Below are 22,312 nucleotides of genomic sequence, written 5' to 3'. Positions count from 1 at the left end.
ACCACAGGATACTATATTACTCTGGGAATGAATATTAAGTCCAAGAGCAAACCATACAGAATATGAAATACCAAGTCAAATAAAGGGTTCTGCTTAGAACCGCTCACCCAGCATGTTACAAATTAACATTCCATTTCTGCCAGTTAGCAAATGGTTCTAAAAAGTATTCAACTAGGAAAATGTGAATATGCCAAATAAGAAGAAATAGCAGCCATGGAATCCCTCAGGTGCCACACAGCCCTTGGTCTTTCCTGATTTTGTACAATGTGAAAACATTTGCCAAGAATATTAATGACTATAATGCTCTTTATTTTAAAGATGAATGCAGTTCAACTCCCCAAATCCCTATGCCAACAACACTTCTTCACCACTCATGCCGACTCACCAGGTAACAGTGGACTGCTCCACAGACACCCCATGTAAGGGACACTGAGAGGATGCCATCAGGCCTGGAGCAAAGATGAAGTTGTCAGACAGGAAGAGGAGATGGCTTGCACAAGGTGCAGCTATGGCAGGGCTCAAACTTTCACCTCAGAGCTCAACATGAGGCTGAACAGTCGAGGTCCCGAGAGTATAAAGGGAAATGGGCACAAGGATCCATTCATTCCAAGGTCAACTGAAGGTAAGGATGAGTTTTTCTTGGTTTGTTAAGGACAGAGGTTAGGGCAGGCCCTCCAAATCTCAAAGGCAGAAACAGTAGGGGTCACTTTAAGGAACCAAAGCTTAATACATAATGAGAAGTGCTGAAGAGGCCAGCTTTGGGAGGAGCTGAGCTTCAGAAGGAGAAATGCCAAATCACCCTGGTTCCCTCAGCACCTAGCAGGGGTCAGGAGGGACAGAAACATGGAACAAAATGGCCTAGCCAGTTCCAGCCCTCCATGGATTTGCTCAGGTCTTCAGAGCAGAGCCTGAGGAGCAGCCCAGCCCAATGCTCAGCTGAGCCTCAACCCAGCCCATAGTCCAGAGCCCAGTCTGGTGCAGAGGGCTGGAGACAGCCGGGGCCTTCTACTGTCCTTCCCTCACATCCTACCAAAGAAATCTAACCAGTTTACACAGGACAGCCACATAGCTCAGGAAGAGGGTTGCCGACTTTTATTTGCTCTGCACATGGGGTAGAAAGGGTCAGAGAAGAGAGCACACTCATGTCACATTTCAAATAAGAAAAGGACAAAAGCACGGAAAACTAGATGCACAAGGGGTGCATGCATCTGGAGTTCATCTACAGTGGCTAGAGGCCTGGCGTGCTCATTCTCTCTCTCTCTTTCTCCCCGCCTGTTTCTGTCTCTCAAATAAATTAATTAATTAATTAATTCAATTTTTTTAAAAGGAAGATTTGTCAGGTTCTTTGTGACCTAACCTGAGCTCTAGCAGTCAGCATGGGAGGAAGGTTAAAGCAGGAATCAGCACCCTTTAGGGCTGACATCAGCCCTGTCACTGGGACTCAGGCCTTGGCCAGGAGGAGGCACTCCACAGGGTCACCTCACACCTGCTGAGCCAGGCATTTCTCCACCTGTGCTTCAGGATAGGTCTTTCCACCAAGTGTGCCTGATTGGATTTACATGCATTTCACTGCTGAACCACTCTGAAAGCTGCTGTCCTGACTCAGGCTTTACTCCAATGCTAACTGTCCACTCAACAAGCAGTTCTTGTGCCAGCCAGTGCTGGCAGGAGTGAACACGGGCTTGCAGAGTAAGAGGCAGGGATGGGGCAGATGCACAGGCAGAGGGAAGTACAAGGTGGCAGGTCAGTGAGAGACTTTGTGTGCTGAAGGGTCACTGGCAGACAGGGTAGACCAATAGTGCCAGGTAGACCTGGTCAGTGAAAGGGCCCAGCTTCAGGGTTGGGCAGCCACAGCTACTGCCCTGGAGGAGACTTCAAAGGATGGGTGCTGAGGTGCATGGGGCAGGGAAGGCCCTACAAGGACAGGATGAAGTAGAGACCCAGATCCACATGGAGGGACCAGTAGACACAGTAGTCAGGGCAGAGCTGAAGGATGTGACCAGAAGACATGGGGACTGGGAGACCTTAGAGCCAGAAGGCCAGCAGGGGAGCTGAGGACAAGATGAGCCAGTGTAGAGGGCTCATAAAGGGGTGTCACATGGTCCCCCAGCCACATTCAATCTACCGAGTCCCCACTACCACCGACTGATCTGTGCCTATGACAGTACTAACTTCTACCCCAAATCTGCTTCCTTGGCATATTGCAAATGATGCTGTCTCTGCAAGGGCTCTAGAAACTTGTCCTTTGGTAAAAGAAATTTATGTCTTTCTACCTTATGAACAGGTGCAGCCAGAGGCCTGGGGAGGGGCTATTTCCACACCAGGCAGGGGATCCCAGGTGAATGACACCTGTGTAAGCCACCTGGCTCACCATGCATCTTTTCCCCCAAGACCTTCTACAGCTCTTCACCACAGAAGCCAACACCCAGTGGTCTCTGGCCGTGATGAATGGTGGCCTTGAGCCCTTACCTTCTGAGCAGTTGAAAAGCATGGTTGCTGACCAAGAACGCAAACAGAGTGCTGTCCAACTTCCTTAAAAGAACCACAAACTGTACGATGACAACACACACAACTAAAGTGGCCTGAAACAAAAGGCTAGAGTCCTGGTCTCTCACAGGCATGGTTAGCTAGACACAGGACACTTGTGAGATTTATTAACAACCATCTGGCCTGGGCAGGACAAGGGGAGGCTTCAGCCTGGCTGAGAACAAGGCTACCCAAAGCTCACTCCTCATCTGTCTGCACTCAGAATTTTTCCCACAGAAACAATGGGGTGCTGAGGTTCCCAGGCCCCCTGCATGAACCTCTCTACCACTGACCAGGACTATAAAAATATCTCTGTGGAAACATCTGAGTTCCACCCAGCCCCTCTCCACAGGCACAAGTTCATTGCGTGTGTGTGTGGGGGGGGGGACAGGGAAAGGTGCTGCTGTCTGTAAGGACTAGCGGGGCATGGTGGGAGCTGGTGCAACAGATCTTGGAGCAGAGGCTTTCCTCCAGGCTTGAGCCCCAGGAATCCCTCTTGGTATCACACTCATACTGTCTCAGTATTCCCATCTGTAACACCAGCAGATAATATTGACCTCCTGGAATTAACATAAGATTGAGGGCTGGGAAGATAGCTCAGCTGTTAAAGGTATTTGCTTGCAAAGCCTGCCAGCCCGAGTTCAATTCTCCAGTATGATATGAAGCCAGATGCACAAAGTGGCATGTGCATCTGGAATTTATTTGCAGCTGCAAGAAAGAGGCGCTGGTGTGCCCATACTCTTTCTACTCACAAATAATTAAACATACACACACACACACACACACACACACAGAGAGAGAGAGAGAGAGAGAGAGAGAGAGAGAGAGAGAGAGAGAACCAAATGGTGTTTTCATTTTGACCAGAAAATAAAATGAAGGTATAAAAACAATAAAAGCTTGAAAGTGACTAACTGGACTGGAGAGATGGCTTAGCAGGTAATGCGCTTACCTGCAAAGCCTAAGAACTCATGTTTGGATCTCCAAGTCCTACGTAGCCAGATGCAGTGACGCAAGCACGCAATATCACACATGTGCACAAGGGGGCACATGCATCAGGAGTTCATTCGTAGTGGCTAAGGCCCTGGCACGCCCATTCATTCTCCCTCTCTCTCTCAAAAATAAATATATGGGAGGGAGGGAGGGAGGGAGGGAGGGGAGAGACCAATACGCATATGGCTATCTGGCACAGTTGCTAAAATTCCTTACTCTCCCCTGGCAGAGCCCTCCATACAGAAACAAGGCCCAGCTAAGTGGAGAAGAAGAGGAGGCAGGGGGCAGAAGCTCCCAGAGGCAGGGGAATCACCTGGCTAGTACACTTCCTCAGAATGGCACATAGAACTGTGGGGACTAAGAGCCAGGGGCTTTTTGTACTGAGAAAGGGTGGCTTTAAAAAATGACAGCATAGACACCATAATGAAACTCTATGGGGTTCCCCCATCTCTTGCCAATAGAAGAGAACTTTGGAAGTAAATAAAAAGTGTTACACATAGTTAAACTGATGTGTTAGAAAACCATCTCAAGTTTTCAAATTTCCCATAAGAATAAACGTCCTTTACCAGAAAAGAGAAGTTGGAATCAGTGCTGTAAGCTGATGTATTTAACCTGGGCTTGGCTACGTGTCCTATTTCTTTTCTTGTATTAAATAAGTTTTTCCCACTCCTAGCTTAAGACTGATCAAATGACTCAACCATTACTATACAGAACATAAGAAATATAATTCCTTTTATTCATAAAACTACATCTTGAACACTCAAGTTCCAGGCTTCCTGTGGTCTGACTCGTGGCATGGGATGCTTGAAATTCAAGATGCATTCCCCCAGTTCCCACGGTGCAAGTACTGCAGAGCCCAAGGCCTCACTCCTTCCTGATTCTCTGATTCCAAAGGACTCTGCCCACCACCTTCCTTAAGGGAGAAAGACAACAGCCTATTCTAAGGCCAAGGATTAAGGCGGCATTTGTGATGAGAGACAGCAGGAAGTTTCCAGAAACTGTATTAAGTTTCTCTGTAACTTACAATAAGAGTACTATAAACAATATCAACAATGAAGACTATATATATGAAAGTGTCCAAATAGCTTTGGAAAGCTTCTTGTTTTAATCACTGAATAAAAACACAAGAATTATACCAGAGAAGCAGAATAAACACTGCCAGCCATGTCCCTTTCTGACTGGCACTACTAGAAAGATCTTTGGTACAAAATTATTTAAAGATAGAATTTTTATTCCTCTCCATCCCACTCTCAGTTCCATCTTTCAGACTTTTCCTCAGAGGGAAACTTCCAGACTTGCCCAAATTCAGACAGTGCTTTGAAATCTTAACTTGCTGGTTGTGTGAGGGATGGGCAAAGCAGGTTTTGGCTTGTCGCTCACAGGCATGCGGGAGCCTGTACTGCAGCCCAGCACACTGCCAGGGCCCAGCCACTGTGAAGCTTCTATCACCATTTCAGTCAACACATGCTGAGGCCAATAGGAAGCTCCCCCGAGATCCACCCCAACCAAGACCCTTCCACAGGGGACAGGGAAAGGCAAATAAAACATCTTTCTTAATTGCATCCAATGGCAAACACATTTTCACAGTTTGACAACAAGATTAATAATAAAATACATATATCAGAAATTGTAACTTACCACCATCAGACACAGTTGCAGACTGAAAGAAAAGAGAAAGAGACATGAGTTAATTACGACTCATGGAAAGACTTGGGGACAGTGTGTAGTCAGTCCATCTGAGAACACAACCCGAGGTCCTGCGAGGCTCCCACACTACCCCGGTAGGCACTGAGGGAAGGAGACAGCATGAGTCAAGTCTGTGCTCTCAACTCCGCCCCGGCTGGTGACTCCCTGCAAGAGGAAGTTGCCGTCATTTTCGCCAGTAAAGAACAGATCCAAGCATGTCAGACATCATAGTCTCATTAAAAGCCTCAATGATAACAGCTTGACAAGACTCAGGATCAGCTCTGTGAGTGACACTCAGGTCTGTGAAACCCCCAGTATCACTTCCACCCCAGGGTGGGGCCCGAACCCTGAGAGCACAGAAGCATCACTGAAGGCAGGGAAGGATGTGTGCCAAGCCCCACTTTGGGGTGTAAGTGGCCATCAAAAACCCTGGCGAGGCCTCCAGGGGGGTGGTAATCTAAAAAGAGTATGAGGCTAGAGGGATTTAGAATTGTCCATCAGGAAAGGAGACCCTCCAGCAAGCTAGCCTGCTGTGGGGCTGCCAGAAGACAGACATTCAGAATAAAAGCTGCCAGTAGTTCTCTGAATGACGGCAGCCTAGATTCATCTGAGGACTGTTGGGGGGACACTAGTAGGATATTAACAATCAGTTAAGCTGTCAGAAAGCAGGTGGTGACTATCTTATGACAAGAACCAGGAGGGAATCTACAAAAGGAGGTAGGTAGCCCAGGGGCATTTGAGGGCCCCAGGAGAAGTGAGAGGAACATGGGAGAAGCCCATGGCCTAGGCTACATAGGAAGTTGCCTGGCCCACACCCTCAGACCTTTCCTCCCCAGGGTTTTTCATCCTTTCTGTAGCACCCAGGCTTCAGCTGAGGAAGGCTGGCACTCAGAATCTCTCTGCCAAGGCTCAGACAGCACATGAGAAAAGCCTGGCTCACCAAATAGCTGGGCCTCCCCAGCCCGTTGAAAGCCATTAGACCCCTTTGGCCAAACTCTAACATGGGGAGATAACCAAGCAAAAGGAGTGTGAGCTTCCAATAGGAGTTCCTGGGACCCATGGCCATGAGACACCATCTACCCTCCATGGCAATGCCAAAGAATTCATAATACACATTAGTTTAAACTAAAATAAGTGATCTACCCACAGCAACTGTATTTTGCACATCCTGTTTTGCATTCCTGAACTGCATGGACACCAGTCAGTCCTCTCCACCTAAGGGACTGTCACTGGGGAGGCCTTGCCATCCCTTTCCTGTTGGGACCCAAGCTACAGACCTCAGAAGGTCCCAAAAGGTTCCAGGCAAATGCAAATGGGTACAATGTGAAAGCCTGCCTCAAATAAAGTGGAAGGCAAGGACCAATACTCCAATCTGTCCTTTAAAATATGTATTATTTATTTATTTATTTATTTGAGAGAGGGGGAGAAGAGGCAAATAGAGAGAGGAAGAGAATGGGCATGTCAAAGCCTCTAGCCATTGCAAATGAATTCTAGACACATGTGCCCCCATGTGCATCCAGCTTATGTGGGTCCTGGGGAACTAAGCCAGGGTCCTTAGGCTTTTCAGACAAACACTTTAACCACTGTGCCATTTCCCCAGACCCCAATCTGTCCTTTGATCCCCACATGTGAGCCACAGCACATATCACGTACACACACACACACACACACACACACACAGAGGTTCACAGTGTGACCTCTTCTAACTTTAGCCTTGTCAGACACTCTTCAAGCCACACGAGGCCATCTTGGCTGGCCTCTTTCATGGACCATTCTTTCCACACCCATAGCAAGTCCTTTGCCACCACAGTGGAAGCCTGAAGGGCACTAAAGACTGCTCTTACCCAGGGATTTTGAGAAGAAAATCTGCAAGGCTATGCACACTAACAAAATGCTACCTATAGGCTGGGGAAATGGCTTAGCGGTTAAGGCATCTGCCTGCAAACACTAAGGACCCCAGTTCAATTCCCCAGGACCCATGTAAGCCAGATAGATGCACAAAAGGGCACATGCATCTAGAGTTCATTTGCAGTGGCTAGATGCCCTGGCGTGCCCATTCTCTCTTTCTCTCTATCTGCCTCTCTCTCTCTCTCAAATAAATAAATAAAATAATTTTTTAAATGCGGCCTATACTAGTATCATAAAGTATAAACCTCGCTGGGCGTAGTGGTGCACACCTTCAATACCAGCACTTGGGAGGCAAAAGTATGAGGATCACCATGAGTTCAAGGCCACCCTGAGACCACAGAGTGAATTCCAGGTCATCTGGAACTAGAGTGAGACCCTACCTCAAAAAACCAGGGAGAGCCTGGCATGGTGGCACATTCCTTGAATCCCAGCACTTGGGAGGCAGAGGTAGGAGGATCACCATGAGTTTGAGGCCGCCCTGAGACTACATAGTGAATTCCAGGTCAGGCTGAGCTAGAGTGAGACCCTACCTCACATACAAAAAAAGAAAGGTATAACCTTTATGCTAGTGAAAACAAGATAAGCAAAGCCCAGATCCCAGCAGTCAGGAACACCAGCATAATGACACAATCAGGAGAGCCTCAAGACTCAGGAAAAGGGAGATGGATGCCACAGACAGGAAGGGAGAAAGTGGTCTTTGAGCCTGCAATGATCATGAGGGGCAAGGAGGGTGGGGATGAGGACAGTGCTGTCCTAGTCTGATAAGGTGCTGAGCTATTATTGCCAGATGAAAGAAAAGTTCCACAGACACCTTCTTGTAAAGGAAAACTTAATTTTTAAAAATTTTTTGTTTTGGGGTTTTTTTTTGAGGTAGGATTTCACTCTAGTCCAGGCTGACCCGGAATTCTTCTCAGGGTGGCCTTGAACTCACAGCAATCCTCCTACCTCTGCCTCCCAAGTGCCGGGATTAAAGGCATGCACTACCACACCCAGCTGCAAACTTTGTTTTTATTTATTTATTTATTTATTTTGGTTTTTTGAGGTAGGGTCTCACTCCAGCCTAGGCTGACCTGGAATTCACTATGAAGTCTCAGGGTGGCCTCGAACTCATGACAATCCTCTTACCTTTGCCTCCCAAGTGCTGGGATTAAAGGTGTGTGCCACCACGCACAGCTTAAACTTTATTTTTATCTTACTTTATATATATATATAAAATAACAGGTAATACACTTTTGCCCCCTTGCCCCAACTCCCATTACTGTGGGGGCCCTCCTCATTGGGGTTACGGCAATCACTGTGGGATCATAAATTTTAAACTTATAGAAAAATGGGTGAAAAAGGAAAGTATGGAGAGAAGCATGCTTTTTAATATATTACTGCTCCTTAGGCCCATGAAAAAGCAGGCAGAGAATCAGCAGCAGCTAAAGCAACGGCCACTAGGGGACAGCCCAGGACAGATCTGCCATAGCACCGCTACCCAATCGTTATCATCTGAGACTCTCCATTCAGTGAGCCCTGGAGACAGGGTGTTGTCATGTGCACATACACTTTAAGGACAAAGTAAGCAAGTTCACCAGGAAGAAAACAGCATGGCCACACCCCAAGGAGTCCCAACGAGTGTTTCACCTGAATAAGAGCTCCCTGTCACAGCCCAAGGGAGCCACAAGTAAGAGTCAGTAAAAAGAATATCAAACAGCCTCAAATGCTAGAAAAAAAACTATATGGAATATGAACCATGAAACTATAAAGAAAGGCAGAGTGTGAAAAGAAGGTAAAGAAGGCAGCAGCTCTGAAAGATAACAACATAATTTCTGAGGATGATAACTATAGTCACCAAAGCCAAAGATTCAACAGTGGGGCAGAAAGTTTCAGAGAGAATTCAGGAGCCACTCCCTCAAGCCAGGTGTCTCCTTCCCTTTTCCCACGATGGATACTGTTCCAAAAGCTATTCCAAGTCCCACACTCTTAAGTTCTAGGTATGGCAGCCATGAGTTGGTGGACTCTGCTCTGCAGGTGTGCATGGGGCAGTGAAGTAGTAAAGAACTGATGGACTGGAGGGATGGCTTAACAGTTAAGGCATTTGCCTCCAAGGCCAAAGGACCCAGGTTCAATTCCCCAGGACCCATGTTAGCCAGATGCACAAGGGGGCGTACACATCTGGAGTTCGGTTGCAGTGGCCAGAGGCCCTGGTGCACCCATTCTCTCACTTTCTCTCCCTCTTTCTCTGTCAAATAATAAATATTTAAAATTTTTAAAAAAAGAACTGAGGTCACTCTAACCCCCATCTTTCAAGGCCCCTAAATGCTTCACAGGACTGACCACCTAATTAAAGACAAATCTACCAGAATTATTCCACACATACTGCGCCACCTGACCATCTATTACATAACTTTCTCCCTAGAGTGTCCATCTTACCAGTGCATTTCTTATCCTGGCAGCCATTTATCTTTCACCAAGCATTCATCTGAAAGTGAAGATCTATGAGGATGTATTTTAATATTACCTGGACACAGACCACCACACCCATCCAAGTTCGCATGTTTTCAGAGAAATAAGCAACATTTCCTAGAGGCTGATTTGCAAAGAAATAACGCTATTCTCATTAGTTCAACTACTTTTGTCTAACATTTACCATTTTATCAGAACACACCCTGGAATGATAGGGTCTTGTATAACCTAAACCAACAACCAGTTCTCTACTCATGAAAAGTCACAGTGGCCTTCAGTTGGCCTCTGTACACTATGACAAGAACACCAAGGCAACTAAGGAACTAGTGGCTCTATAAGTGACAGGGCAAGTAGGAGGGGACAAAGCTATAAGGAAGAGAGACTGGCCCATTATTTACAGGACAGGAAACAGTAGGTAAGGGTGGGGGAGGAAAAGGCAGAGACCCCCAACTCATTCCTGTTTCCTATGAGACTAATGATAGCTCCCACGGAGAAATCCAGACTTCTGTTGTGACTTTAAAAAAATAATTTTATTGGGCTGGAGAGATGGCTTTGTGGATATGGCACTTGTCTGCAAAGCCAAAGGACCCAGGTTCAACTCACCAGGACCCATGTAAGCCAGATGCACAAGGTGGTACATGCATGTGGAGTCCACTTATAGCGGGTGAAGGCCCTGGTGTACCAATTCTCTCTCAAATAAATACAAATTTAAAATAATTTAAAAAATAAAAATAATTTTATTTATTCATTTGAAAGCACAGAGATAGAAGTGAGTCAGATAGAATGGGTGTGTCAGACTCCAGCTGTTACAAATGGACTCCAGATACAATCACCACTTTGTACATCTGGCTTTACATGGGTACTGGGGAACTGAGCTCAGATCATTAGACTCTGCAAGCAAGTGCCTTTACCATGGAGCCATCTCTCTAGCCCCTGTGGTACCTTTTAAAAAATTTTTTATTATTTTTATTGACAATGTCCATAACTATAGACCATAAATCATAATTCCCTCCCTCTCACTTTCCCCTTCGTAACTCACTTTCCATTATCTCCCTTCTCCCTTTTGATCAGTCTCTCTTTTATTTTGATGTCATCATTTTTTCCTCCTATTATACTGGTCTTGTGTAGGTAGTGCTAGGCACTGCAAGGTCATGGATATTCAGGCCATTTTGTGTCTGGAAGAGTGCATTGTAAGGAGTCCTATACTTCCTTTGGCTCTTACATTCTTCCTGCCACATCTTCCGCAATGGACCCTGAGCTTTGGAAGATGTGATGGAGATGTTTCAGTGTTGAACACTGCTCTGTCACTTCTCAGTACTATGGTGCCTTTTGAATCGTCCCAGAGGTCAATGCCATCTGAAAAGAGAAGCTTCTCTAACCAAAAGTGAGAGTGGCATTAATATATGGGTATGAACATTAAGAAAGTGCTTACTGGGCAATTTGGTGAGCATAATATATGCATTTAGCCAGATACCAGTAGGTGCTATACCTTTAGGGCTCATGACTTCGCCTGCCCGTCATAGGTTTTCAGTATCAGGCATGTATTCTCTCCCATGGAGCAGACCTCTAATCCAATTAGAAAGTGATTGGTTTCCTCCACAACAGACATGCCACTATTGCACCTGGTGGCTCATTGGATGGCCCAAATTAAGGCTTGCAGTGTCCACTGTTGTTCATCTACACTGATGACTTCTCTCTCTCCCATGGAGCTGCATGTAGCATAGCTTTTTCCATCTTTCTTCGGTCAGCTGGTCTACACAGAGGAGGTTTTCAGCTCAGCTCCAGTTTGACTTCTCAGTGACCTTGTAGCTCAAGTATTTGGAGTCTTCAGCAATAGGGTCTTACCATCTATTCCTGGTGGGAAACCAAGAGCCTTGGCAGTGGCCTATAATTTTTTAGGGCCAACAACTCAGTAGAAGGTATCCCATCCCTAGCATTGAATTTTTTCTAGTACCAATCTATGGCTTCTGGGTGCTCTATTGTCTGAAAACATAGGTTTACATATGACTTATTCATACCCTCTTAGATTTTTAAAAATATCTTATTTTACTTATTTGAGAGAGGCAAAGACGCAAAGAGAGAGAGAGAGAGAATGGACATGCTAGGACTTCCAGCTACTGTAAAAGAACTCCAGACACATGCACCTCCTTGTGCATCTGGCTTATGTGAGTACTGGGAAATTGAAACAAGGCCCTTTGGCTTTGCAGGCAAGCACCTTAACCGCTAAGTCATCTCTCCAGCCCACTCTCTTAGATTTTCATTAACCTTCCTTTATTCAATCTCTTCCCTTGACCTCACTTAGGCCTTCCCACCCCCAGTAATCTGTTTTTCTACTTACATGTATACAATACCAACCCTTTTAAGTACTCCCCTCTCCTCCTTCCCTTATATCCCCTTTCTAATTTACTGGCCTTGCTTCAAAGTTTTATTCCAACTCATACACTAGTCCAAACATCTGCAGTTAGGCTCCACATATGAGCGAGAACATGGGGTGCTTGGCTTTCTGGGCCTGGGTTACCTCACTAAGTATAATCCTTTCCAGGTCTATTCATTTCCCTCAAAATTTCATTTATCTTTACTGCTGAATTGAATGCTATTGTATAAATGTACTATATCTTCATTATCCACTCTCCAGTTGGGGGACATCTAGGCTGGTTTCATTTCATAGCTATTGTGAATACAGCACCAATAAATGTGGATGTGCAAGTGTCTCTAAGGTAGTACAATGAGTCCTTAGGATATATATGCCTAGGAGTGGTATAGCTGGATCATATGGCAGATCTGTTTTTAGCTGTCTCAGGAACCTCTACACTGATTTTCACAATGGTTATACCAGTTTACATTCCCACCAAAAGTGTAGAAGGGTTCCTCTTTTTCTACATCCTTGCCAGCATTTATTGTCATTTTATTTCTTGATACTAGCCAATCTGACAGGAGATGGAATCTCAAAGTAGTTTTAATTTGCATTTCCTTTGATTACTAGGGATATAGAACATTTTTAAAGATGTTTACATGCCATCTGTATTTCTTCTTCTGAGAACTCTTTATTTAGTTCCATAGCCCATTTTTAATTGGGTTGTTTGATTTCTTATTATTTAGTTTTCTGAATACTTTGTATATCCTGGCTCTGTCAGATGTCTAGCTGGCAAAGATTTTCTTCCATTCTGCAGGTTGCCTCTTTGCTCTATTCACAGTGTCCTTTGCTATACAAAAGCTCTGTAATTTCATGAGGTCCCAGCAGTTGATCAGTGGTTTCATTTCCTGAGCCACTGGGGTTGTATTCAGAAAGGCATTGCCTATGCCAATATGTTGAAGGGTTTCCCCTACCTTTTCCTCTAATAGTTTCAGAGTTTGGGTCTGATATTAAGGCCTTTCATACATCTGGACTTAATTCTTATACATGGAGAGAGATAAGAATCTATTTTCGCACAGGGCGTGGTGGCCTTTAATCCCAGCACTTGGGAGGCAAAGGTAGGAGGATCACAGTGAGTTCGAGGCCACCCTGAGACTACATAGTGAATTCCAGGTCAGCCTGAGCCAGAGTAAGACCCTACCTCGAAAAACCACAAAAAAAAAAAAAAAAAGATTCTATTTTTCATCCTTCTACATATAGATATCCAGTTTCCCCAGCACTATTTGCTGAAGAGGCTGTCTTTTCCACAATGAGTATTTTTGGCATTTTTGTCAAAGATCAGGTATAGCTGTCCAGACTTATATCTGGGTCTATTCTGTTCCACTGGTCTACGTGTCAGTTTTTGGGCCAGTATCATGCTGTTTTGTACTATGGCTCTGTCATACAGGTTAAAATCAGTTATGGTAACACCACCAGCCTTATTGTTGTTGCTCAAAATTGTTTTGGATATTTGAGAGTTTTTGTGGTTCCAAATGAATTTTAGGATTGATTTTTCTATTTCTGTGAAGAATATCATTGAAATTTTGATGGGGATTGCATTAAATGTATAGATTGTGTTTGGTAAGATTGCCATTTTCGCAATAGTGATTCTTCCAATCCAAGAACATGGAATGTCTTTCCATTTTTTAGTGTCTTCTGCACTTTTTGTCTTGAGTGTTTAAAGTTTTCATTGTAGAGATCCTTCACTTCCTTGGTTGGGTTTATTCCAAGATATTTTATTATTTTTTTAAGGCTACTGTGAATGGGAGTGATTCCCTGATTTCATCTTTAGCATGTTTGTTGTTATTATATAGGAAGGCTACTGATTTCTGTGTGTTTATTTTATATCCTCAAAAAAAAAATGCTTTTCTATTAGTTTATCTTTCTCTTTGTTGGACTGCTTTAGATCTGCTACCTGTTCTTCTACTTTAGATATTCTGTCCTCTCCTTGATCCATTCTACTGGTGAGACTTTGTAGAAAGTTTTATATTTGACTTACTGTTTTTCATTTCTACTATTGCTGATTGGTATGGTTTCATTATTTTTATTTACTTCCTCATGTCTTTTATTGACTTCCTTATTTCATTAAGTTGGTTACCTCTGTTCTACTTAAGGAGTTTGATTCCTTTGTTTTCTTCTTTGATTTGAGTATAAGCATAGTCATTTTCTTGAAATCTATTGGGCATTTCACCTAAAAGTCTCACTGAGGGTCATTTCTGATAGATTTATAATTTTTTTTTAAATTTTTTATTTATTTATTTGAGAGCGACAGACACAGAGAGAAAGACAGATAAAGGGAGAGAGAGAGAATGGGCGCGCCAGGGCTTCCAGCCTCTGCAAACGAACTCCAGACGCGTGCGCCCCCCCTTGTGCATCTGGCTAATGTGGGACCTGGGGAACCGAGCCTCAAACCGGGGTCCTTAGGCTTCACAGGCAAGCGCTTAATTGCTAAGCCATCTCTCCAGCCCAGATTTATAATTTTTGGTGGGATTGTATTGTCTTGAATTTTTGTGTTTCTTAGATTATAATGTAGAGATTTTTACATCTTGAGTTAATTTGCTGCTTATGTTTTCTAATTATCTAAAGTGTTCTTAGCCATGTAAATATGACTTTATATATGTTCTGGATATATAAAATATATCCTGGAACTTAAGGTGCCAAGTGTAGTTCTTATACTCCAAGAAAACAGCAGCAGTGGCCCTAGATGTTGAGATTGCCTCCTATTGAAGTGTTATAGTAGACTGGGTGAAGCAATTTAGTAAGCAAATTCTAAAATCCAACTGATCAATATACACATCAATCCAAACCAGCAGAGCGTATTTATGCAGCAATGGGGATAAATTCAAACAGATAATCTAATAAAGCCAAAGTCCCTAAGGGTGTGTGTTGCCTCAAACCCTTAATCCTGTCAACTGAGAGGTTAAGATTTCTGGTCTGAGATGTGTTCCAGGTCAGTCTGGGGCTGAGTCAGACCCTTCCCCCAATAATGACAGAAGAAAAAGACAAAGGCCCTATGCATCAAGAAACATCAAAGGCAACAACAGTCAACCCCAAAATACAGCTAATTGAGAATGGTAAAACAAACCAAGAATATGTAACACATAACCTGCCCTGACATGGAAGGTGAGATTAGCACTTCCAACGCAGGCCTTTGTTCCTGCCTTTATGTAAACTGGCCCTGTTTACCTTTTGGGATGGCTTCCAATTTCACCAATGCTGTGTGTCAACCTCAATCCCTCTCTGTTGCACTGTGGATGTAGTGTTCTGTCAGCTCTGCTGGATGCCAAGTAGCCAGGGGTGAATGAGTTCTCCAGAGGTCCAAGGCACTAATGGCTGGGGGATGGGAAGCTGTGCAAGATGCTTGGAGTATATAGGCGCTGCTTAGACGGTCCCATTTGTACCTCCTTCAGCAGCTGCTCCCTGCTATCTTTTCCTTTATGTTTCCTGATTTTTGCAAGGAAGCTGATGTGAGTGGAAAATCTCTCCACCTGGTTTCTGCAACACTGTGCTGGCCGGGCAGGTGGGCACAGGCCAGGGCTGCTGGGGCCTAGGTGAAACTGTGGCTGGTTTCCTCCTTTCCGAAAGATCTTAGTCTCTCTTGCTTCTCTGCTATGTTTGATAATAATTTATACTTCTTCCTTTTTTGGTAGAAGAGAGTATTTTGCTGTTTTTCTGTTTATTTTCCTCCCTAGATTACACTGAAGTGGCTCCTATGCCACCATCTTACCTGGAAGCCCTGCTGTCACTTTTTACATGGTGATTTCCTGAACACTTTATCTCCTTGGGATGGTGGCAGGGCATATTATTCATATCTTGGCTAGGACATTGCTCAAGTGCTCAGGATGAGATGGGGTTTGCCCACTGTATTAAGTCAGGGTTCTCTAGAGGAACAGAACCGATAGAATGAACTGTATTAAAAGGGAATTTATTGGATTATCTTACAACATTCCAACAATAGCAGATTACTGGCTTGAGAGTCAAGGAACCTGGTAGCTGCTCAATCTGCAAAATGGGGTAGTTTGAATAGATGGCCCCTAACATATTCAGTGTTTTATTAGTTTGTAGTTTACATCTGGAGCCACCTGGCTGGAGGCAGTGTCATTGGGCGGATGTTAAGGTGTGGTGGTGGGTTTCAGATTTTGATCTAAAGATATGCAAAGTGTGCCTATCTTGAGTTCCTGAAGTGTGCTGGGCTGTGTGGCTTTTTACTTTTAGGCTTGTGCCTGCCTGCCCACCTCCCACCCACCCCCTCTCTCTCTTCTAGGACCTGTGAAGGTGGGCCAGCTTGTTCTGCCATTATGGAACTTCCCCTGGATCTGTAAGCTTCAATAAATATCCCTTTATCCATAACTGTGTTGTAGGAAAAAACCCCCACAGGGGGTCCCCACGCTCTGCCCGAATAAGGCGACACCCCAAATCACTCACTCACGAGAAGCGGTCTTGATGCAAACTGCAAGAGGATTTTATTCCAAGCGCACTGGGGCCCACAGTCGTACACCGCACAGGGGTAGAGGACTGCAGAGCCCTGAATGCAGGAACAGGACAGTTTTTATAGGGTTTCTAACAAAGCCTGTGCCTTAGACCAATCATTTTCTAATATTAGGAGCCCCGCAGGGTGTTAGCCAGTCAGTTGGTGCCACCCCATAGTTTCTAAGCCAATTAGTTTATGACCTTGGTGGTCAGCATTTGCGCAGGTCCTTGGGTGGGAGTAGCAGAGTGTGGTTCCAGTCTCCTATGACCTTGGAGGTTAGCACTTGTGTAATTCCTTAGGTGGGGGTAGCAGAGTATGGTATCAGCCTCCTATGACCTTGGAGGTCTGAGGCAGGCTGCTACAGCTTATGGTGCGAGCTACTAAGGCTAACAGTGTGGGCTATTAAGGCTTATAGTGTAAGGCTATTTACAGAAACCAAATAAGTGGTTCACTTTATTACTCATTTCCCATCCTTGAGGGCTATCTCATGCCCTTTTACCTAGTTTTATATTAGGAGTGGGCTCTGATATAATGAGAAGAGGGATTCTTTACTTGCTTCCAACAGAGAGTAAAGCCTGGAGTTTGAGGTATGCAGGGAGCCTGCTTAAGCTCCCCTTGGAGCGTGATAGTATTTCTGACCTTCTGAATTCTTGGGCCTTTCAGTGTCTGGTCTGGAAGTTCATCTCACTGAATCTGAAGCCGTCTACTATAGAAGTTGGTACCAAGAGTGGGATGAGATGAACCTGACCATATGGACTTTGATCTTTAGAACCTTTGTTTCGGAGGAATGGGCATGGACTTGGTGATCACAACTGAAGATGCCTTTTGGGGTGGTAAGCAAAGTTTTATGGACTATTCTGATGAGAGTTTGAGAATCCTAAGTGCAGACAATATTGAACTTCGACGCATGGCCTATGAATTTTCTAAGGGGAAAAAAAAACTACAGAGGACTTTGTTGGAACTGGGATACTGGCATTAGGGATAGCTGTGTTTTGCTGCTCAGGGCCAGGGAGTTTGATTAACATTAAATTTGTAACTGATGTGCTTGGCTAAAGATAACTGAACTGAGAGATTTAAGATTTCAAGCTGGAAAACCTCAAGCAAGTTAAAACTACAGACACTGAGACTGGTCTTAGGTTACTAAACCTGCTATTGTCAAGCACCTTAGCAATCTTAAGGAAGATGGCCCAACTGCTTTACATTATAACAATGGAAAGGATGCCTGAGCAAAGACTATCATAGAAATGCAAACTCTTTTGGAAAGAGCTGACTAGAGAAGGAACCTGCTTTTCAAGGTTATGATTTGTTTCATCCCTGAATTAAGAATATGGCTGTGTCTTGCACAACTGGTATTGTTTTCAGAAGCATGAAAAATGTGAAGAATGGTCGTGAATTGCACACTGTTCCAGGAGCTGCTGCTGAGATGCAGCATGAGGCAGGGCCTGATGCCCTGATAGGCTGAAAGAGCCTTTGGAAGATGGACCGTGGTTTGCATGAAGACCTGAAGACATTTTGGATATGCCAGGACTATGCAAGGGCTACCAGAGAGCTCACTGTTGGCCCAGGATGGAACTGTTCCCTGGCTACTCTGCCCAGCTGGAGGGGTGGAATTGAAAGATCTGGAGACTGTCAGTCTCTGGTTATATTGAATGTGAATTGCAGAAGTTTGATGCTTGTTTGATGGTGAATGAGACTGCATTGTTTTTGTCTCTCCTTGCTATGCATTATACCAGTTGAAAATGTTTACTCTGTGCCTTTATATGTTGGAAGTATTTAACTTGTTTGATCTTACAGGTCACTATCTAAAATTGGTCAAGACTGTAGAGACCTTTGAAATTGGACTGAGTATAACTTACAATGTGTAATGGTGATGAATCTATTGGGGGCCAGGGGTGAAATGTGGTGGTTTGGATATATGGCCCCAGATATATTCTGTGTTTTATTAGTTTGTAGTTTGCATCTACAGCCACCTGGCTGGAGGCAGTGTCACTAGGTGGATCTTAAGGTGTGGTGGTGGGTTTCAGCTTTCAATGTAAAGACATGCAAAGTGTGCCTAGCTGGAGCTCCTGAAGTGTGCTGAGCTGTGCTGTGTGGCTTTTGACTTTTAGGCTTGTGCCCCTCCCTCCCTCCATCCCTCCTCCCTCCTCTCCCCCCCCCTCTCTCTCTCTCTGTCTCCTTGGACCTGTGAAGGCAGGCCAGCTTCTTCTGCCATTATGGAACTTCCCCTGGATCTGTGAGCTTCAATAAATATCCCTTCCTCCATAACTGTGCCTGGTCTGGAAGTTCATCTCAGCAAACCTGAAGCTGTCTACTATACCCATTGTCCATGAAAAGAGATAAGGAGTCAGAATAATCAGAGTGCCCCAGTCACATACCGAAGAGCACAGAAAGGGAGGACACTCTGGGTTCCTCTAGTCTCAAGAGACACATTCACCTCCCATGAGAAATTATGTCATCAGTGCAACTGGAAAATAATGAAAAATGATTTCTACAGCAACATCACAAATACATTAACTTTTTACAACTGTAAAATATGGGGCAGAGGGACTGGCTCTCAATTACTAAAAGACGCATTATCTACAAAGGAACAACATCAAAGAGCAACAGCAGCCCATTTCCCTTGGTGGATGTGGTTATGACTTTCTTTTGACAAATTACAACTAAGGTGTGCAAATTAAAACTTAAGGTGTGCAACATGCTATTGTGATATACATATGCACTACAATATGATTACCACAATTGAGATAATAACATACCCGTGACCTCACATACCACTGTGTGGGGAATCTCCTCTCACCTCAATTATGTGATCCAACAACATTATGCATAGTCACCAGTGTGCACCAGGTCACCAGTACTCACACCTGACAACTGAAATATGTTCCACGATTCCCCCACTCCCTAGCTGCCTCCAGTAGCCCACTCCTACTCTCTGCTTCAAGACCTTGGCCTCTTCCACACATAAGTGAATGGTTCAGGCTTCATTTTTCTACGTGTGACTTCTTACCAACATCATATATATTCTGGTTTATCTAACTGTCACAAAGGCAAGATCTGCTTTCTAAAGGCAGAATGGTATGCCACTATACATATACCACATTTTCTTTATCCAGTTGTCCATACAGATTTGGGTTGTTTCCACAATTTGGCTATTGTGACTAGCACTGCCATGAGTGTAGGAGTGGTGCTGTGTCTTGAGATACCGATTTCACTTCCTTTGGCTACACACTCACAGTGGGATTGCTATGTTGCATCACAGCTCTATGGTTGTGTTCAAGGACCTTCATGCTGCTTCCATAGTGGCTATGTAATTCACACTCCACCAGCAGGGAGCAAGGATGCCTTCTCTCCACATTCTTGCCCACACTTCTGCCCTTTGATCCTTCCCTGTCCAGTGTGAAGCAGTACTGCACAGTGGTTTTCCCCATTTCCTGATGGTGCACCTGAGGCCATTGAGTGTCGTCTTTGGAAAAACAGCTGTTCTTGTTCTCTGCCGTTTGGCAATCCAGATGTTTGGTTTTCCTTGCTGCTGTTGAGCTGTCTAAGCTCCTCACACTTTGGACACAGCCTTTCTTAGGTGTACGATTAGTAGGTACCTCTCCCACTGTGTGTTGCCTCTGCTGTGAGAGCTGCTTTAACTTGCCGCAGACCACATTTTTGACTGCTTATGTGTGCAGTACGGCATCCAAAACTCACTGCCAAGACCACGTAGAGCTGTCCACCCTATGTCCTCATCTACGAGTTCTATGAGTTCATGTCATGTTTTATTCTTTAATCCATTTCAAGTTGTTTTCATGCATGATGTGAGATAATGGTCTGATCAATCAACATGACTTAGAAGATATGCATCCCCAATTTCCTGGGCACATTTGGATCACTATAAACCCTTTTGTGACTTGAAACATAATCTCCCTAATGTTTCCTCTGATCCCCAGTGTGACTGGTATTCCTAACTTGTTTTTGTAAGCCTACTTCCTGGATTCTTTCCAAATTTCCTTATCTGCATGGTTTACATACAAAATGAAAAGAAAAAAGTACAGCTACAAAAACCAAGACACCAGTGAAAAATATCCCAGTAAGTCAGCATTTTATATCCTTATAAATTTAAACATACACCATAATTAAACAGCTCAGAAAATTCCTGTCTTATGCTTCTAACACTGAAACCTACACTAATGTGGATATGCCTGATTCCAAGCGTGACACTCTGAGATTTATATTTTGTCATTTGTATGGATTTTCATTCATGGTTCCCTAACTTGTTACTCCCTCTCCAAGACTTGTCACGGACACTCTAATCTTCCCACACCTTGAGCTGACAATAAAGGAACCCTCCCACTGGCTTTATCAGACAACAGGTCATAAGACCCTCTTGGTCAGAAAGGGTCCTGTCCATATCCTGGAGGAAGTGCTGCACTGAGATGTGAGAAGACCGAGTGACTGGCTTTGCTGGCTCCCCACCCAGGTCAATGGCACAAGCTGGGGAGGGATGGAAGCTGGATGCTAAGTGGCCATTCCCTCACACTTTGCCCAGTGCACATCTTCATTTGTATTTGTATGTGCATGCAGAAGGTCCTAGGTTTGATCTCCTGTGCAAACCACAAAATAAGACAAAAGAATAGCAAAAATGAAAAACTGATGACTATGTCTTCCAGAGTTCTATGAGTCACTGACAAATTAATTGAACCCAAGGAAAGAAGATTATGGGTACCCCAATTTATAGCTGGTATACCAGAAACAAGTGAGGTCTGAGGGAGTGGCAACCTGGGACCTGATGCTATCTCCAGGAGGTAGTGTGAGACAGGAGGGGTGAGGGGCACAAGCTGGTGGCCTCTGCCGAACTGTTAACTTGCTGATGGTCATCAGAGAAGAAAACTTATGAAGGACCTTTAATATTGCAATCAAAGTTAACAAAAGCTCCATTCCTCAGTCAGTTTCTTCAACTTGACAGCTCAGTGGAAACTGATTTGGATTTTTCCCTGACTTTCAGGAAACCAGTCTGAACCATACACATGGATATCTTTCCTTGGTTTGTGTGTTTGGTAGTTTGATCATAATATGACGTGGAGAGGTTCTTTCCAGGTTTTGTCCGGCTGGGGTTCTAAAGGCTTCCTGTATCTGCATTGGCACCTCTTTCCCAATTTGGGGAAAGGTTTCTTCTACGATTTTGTTGAAGACGCCTACTATGCCTTTGGAGTGGAATTCTCCTTCTACTATGCCCTGAATTCTTATATTTGATCTTTTCATAGTGTCCTGAATATCTTGAAATTCCCACTCATACTTTTCTATTAGTTTGTCTTTTTCTTTGTTGGACTGTATTAGATCTGCCACCTGGTCTTCTAGCTTAGATATTCTGTCCTCTCCTTCATCCATTCTACTGGTGAGATTTTCTACAGAGTTTTTTACTTCCTTAACTGTGTTCTTCATTGCTAGTAATTCTGACTGGTTTTTCTTTATTATTTCTATTTCCTTATTTATGTCTTGTATTGCCTTCTTTATTTCATTAAATTGGTGTCCTGCGTCTTCTTTGATTCCTTTGATTTTCTCTTTGAGTTCCTCTTTGACTCCTTTGATTTGTTCTCTGACTTCTTTGAGCATATTTACAATCATTCTTTTGAAATCTTTCTCAGGCATTTCCTCTAACTTGTTCTCACTGGAGGACATTTCTGATGCATTAATACTTTTAGGTGGATTTATATTGTCTTGCTTTTTAGTGTTTCTTGTGTATAATGTATATATTTTTGCATCTTAGATTAAGTTAATGCTTGGATTTTCTAGCTAGCTAGGTATTCTTAGCTTTATCAATTGATTTGATGTTATATATCTTCAGGGTAGGAGCTTAAGGTGTTAGATGTGGCTCTTAAGGCTCTCAGATTGTCTACAAAGGTGTT

At 44.1% G+C, this 22,312-nt stretch overlaps 1 protein-coding gene across 4 annotated transcripts in view; it reads right to left on the bottom strand.

The window, feature by feature from the left end:
* Window positions 1–22,312, bottom strand: part of Rgs12 (regulator of G protein signaling 12) — a 174,075-nt gene that overhangs the window by 49,236 nt on the left and 102,527 nt on the right. For all 4 annotated transcript variants that reach the window (XM_045161344.1, XM_045161346.1, XM_045161345.1 and 1 more), the window contains one exon: window positions 5,155–5,176. In XM_045161344.1, the coding sequence (XP_045017279.1) occupies window positions 5,155–5,176 (22 nt within the window). The remainder of the gene's footprint in view (window positions 1–5,154; window positions 5,177–22,312) is intronic.

The sequence above is a fragment of the Jaculus jaculus genome, chromosome 11 (genome assembly GCF_020740685.1).
Source record: "Jaculus jaculus isolate mJacJac1 chromosome 11, mJacJac1.mat.Y.cur, whole genome shotgun sequence".
NCBI classification, from domain to species: Eukaryota; Metazoa; Chordata; class Mammalia; order Rodentia; family Dipodidae; genus Jaculus; species Jaculus jaculus.
The sequence above is the reverse complement of the archived record's forward strand: the minus strand, read 5'-3'. Positions and strand labels throughout refer to the sequence as shown.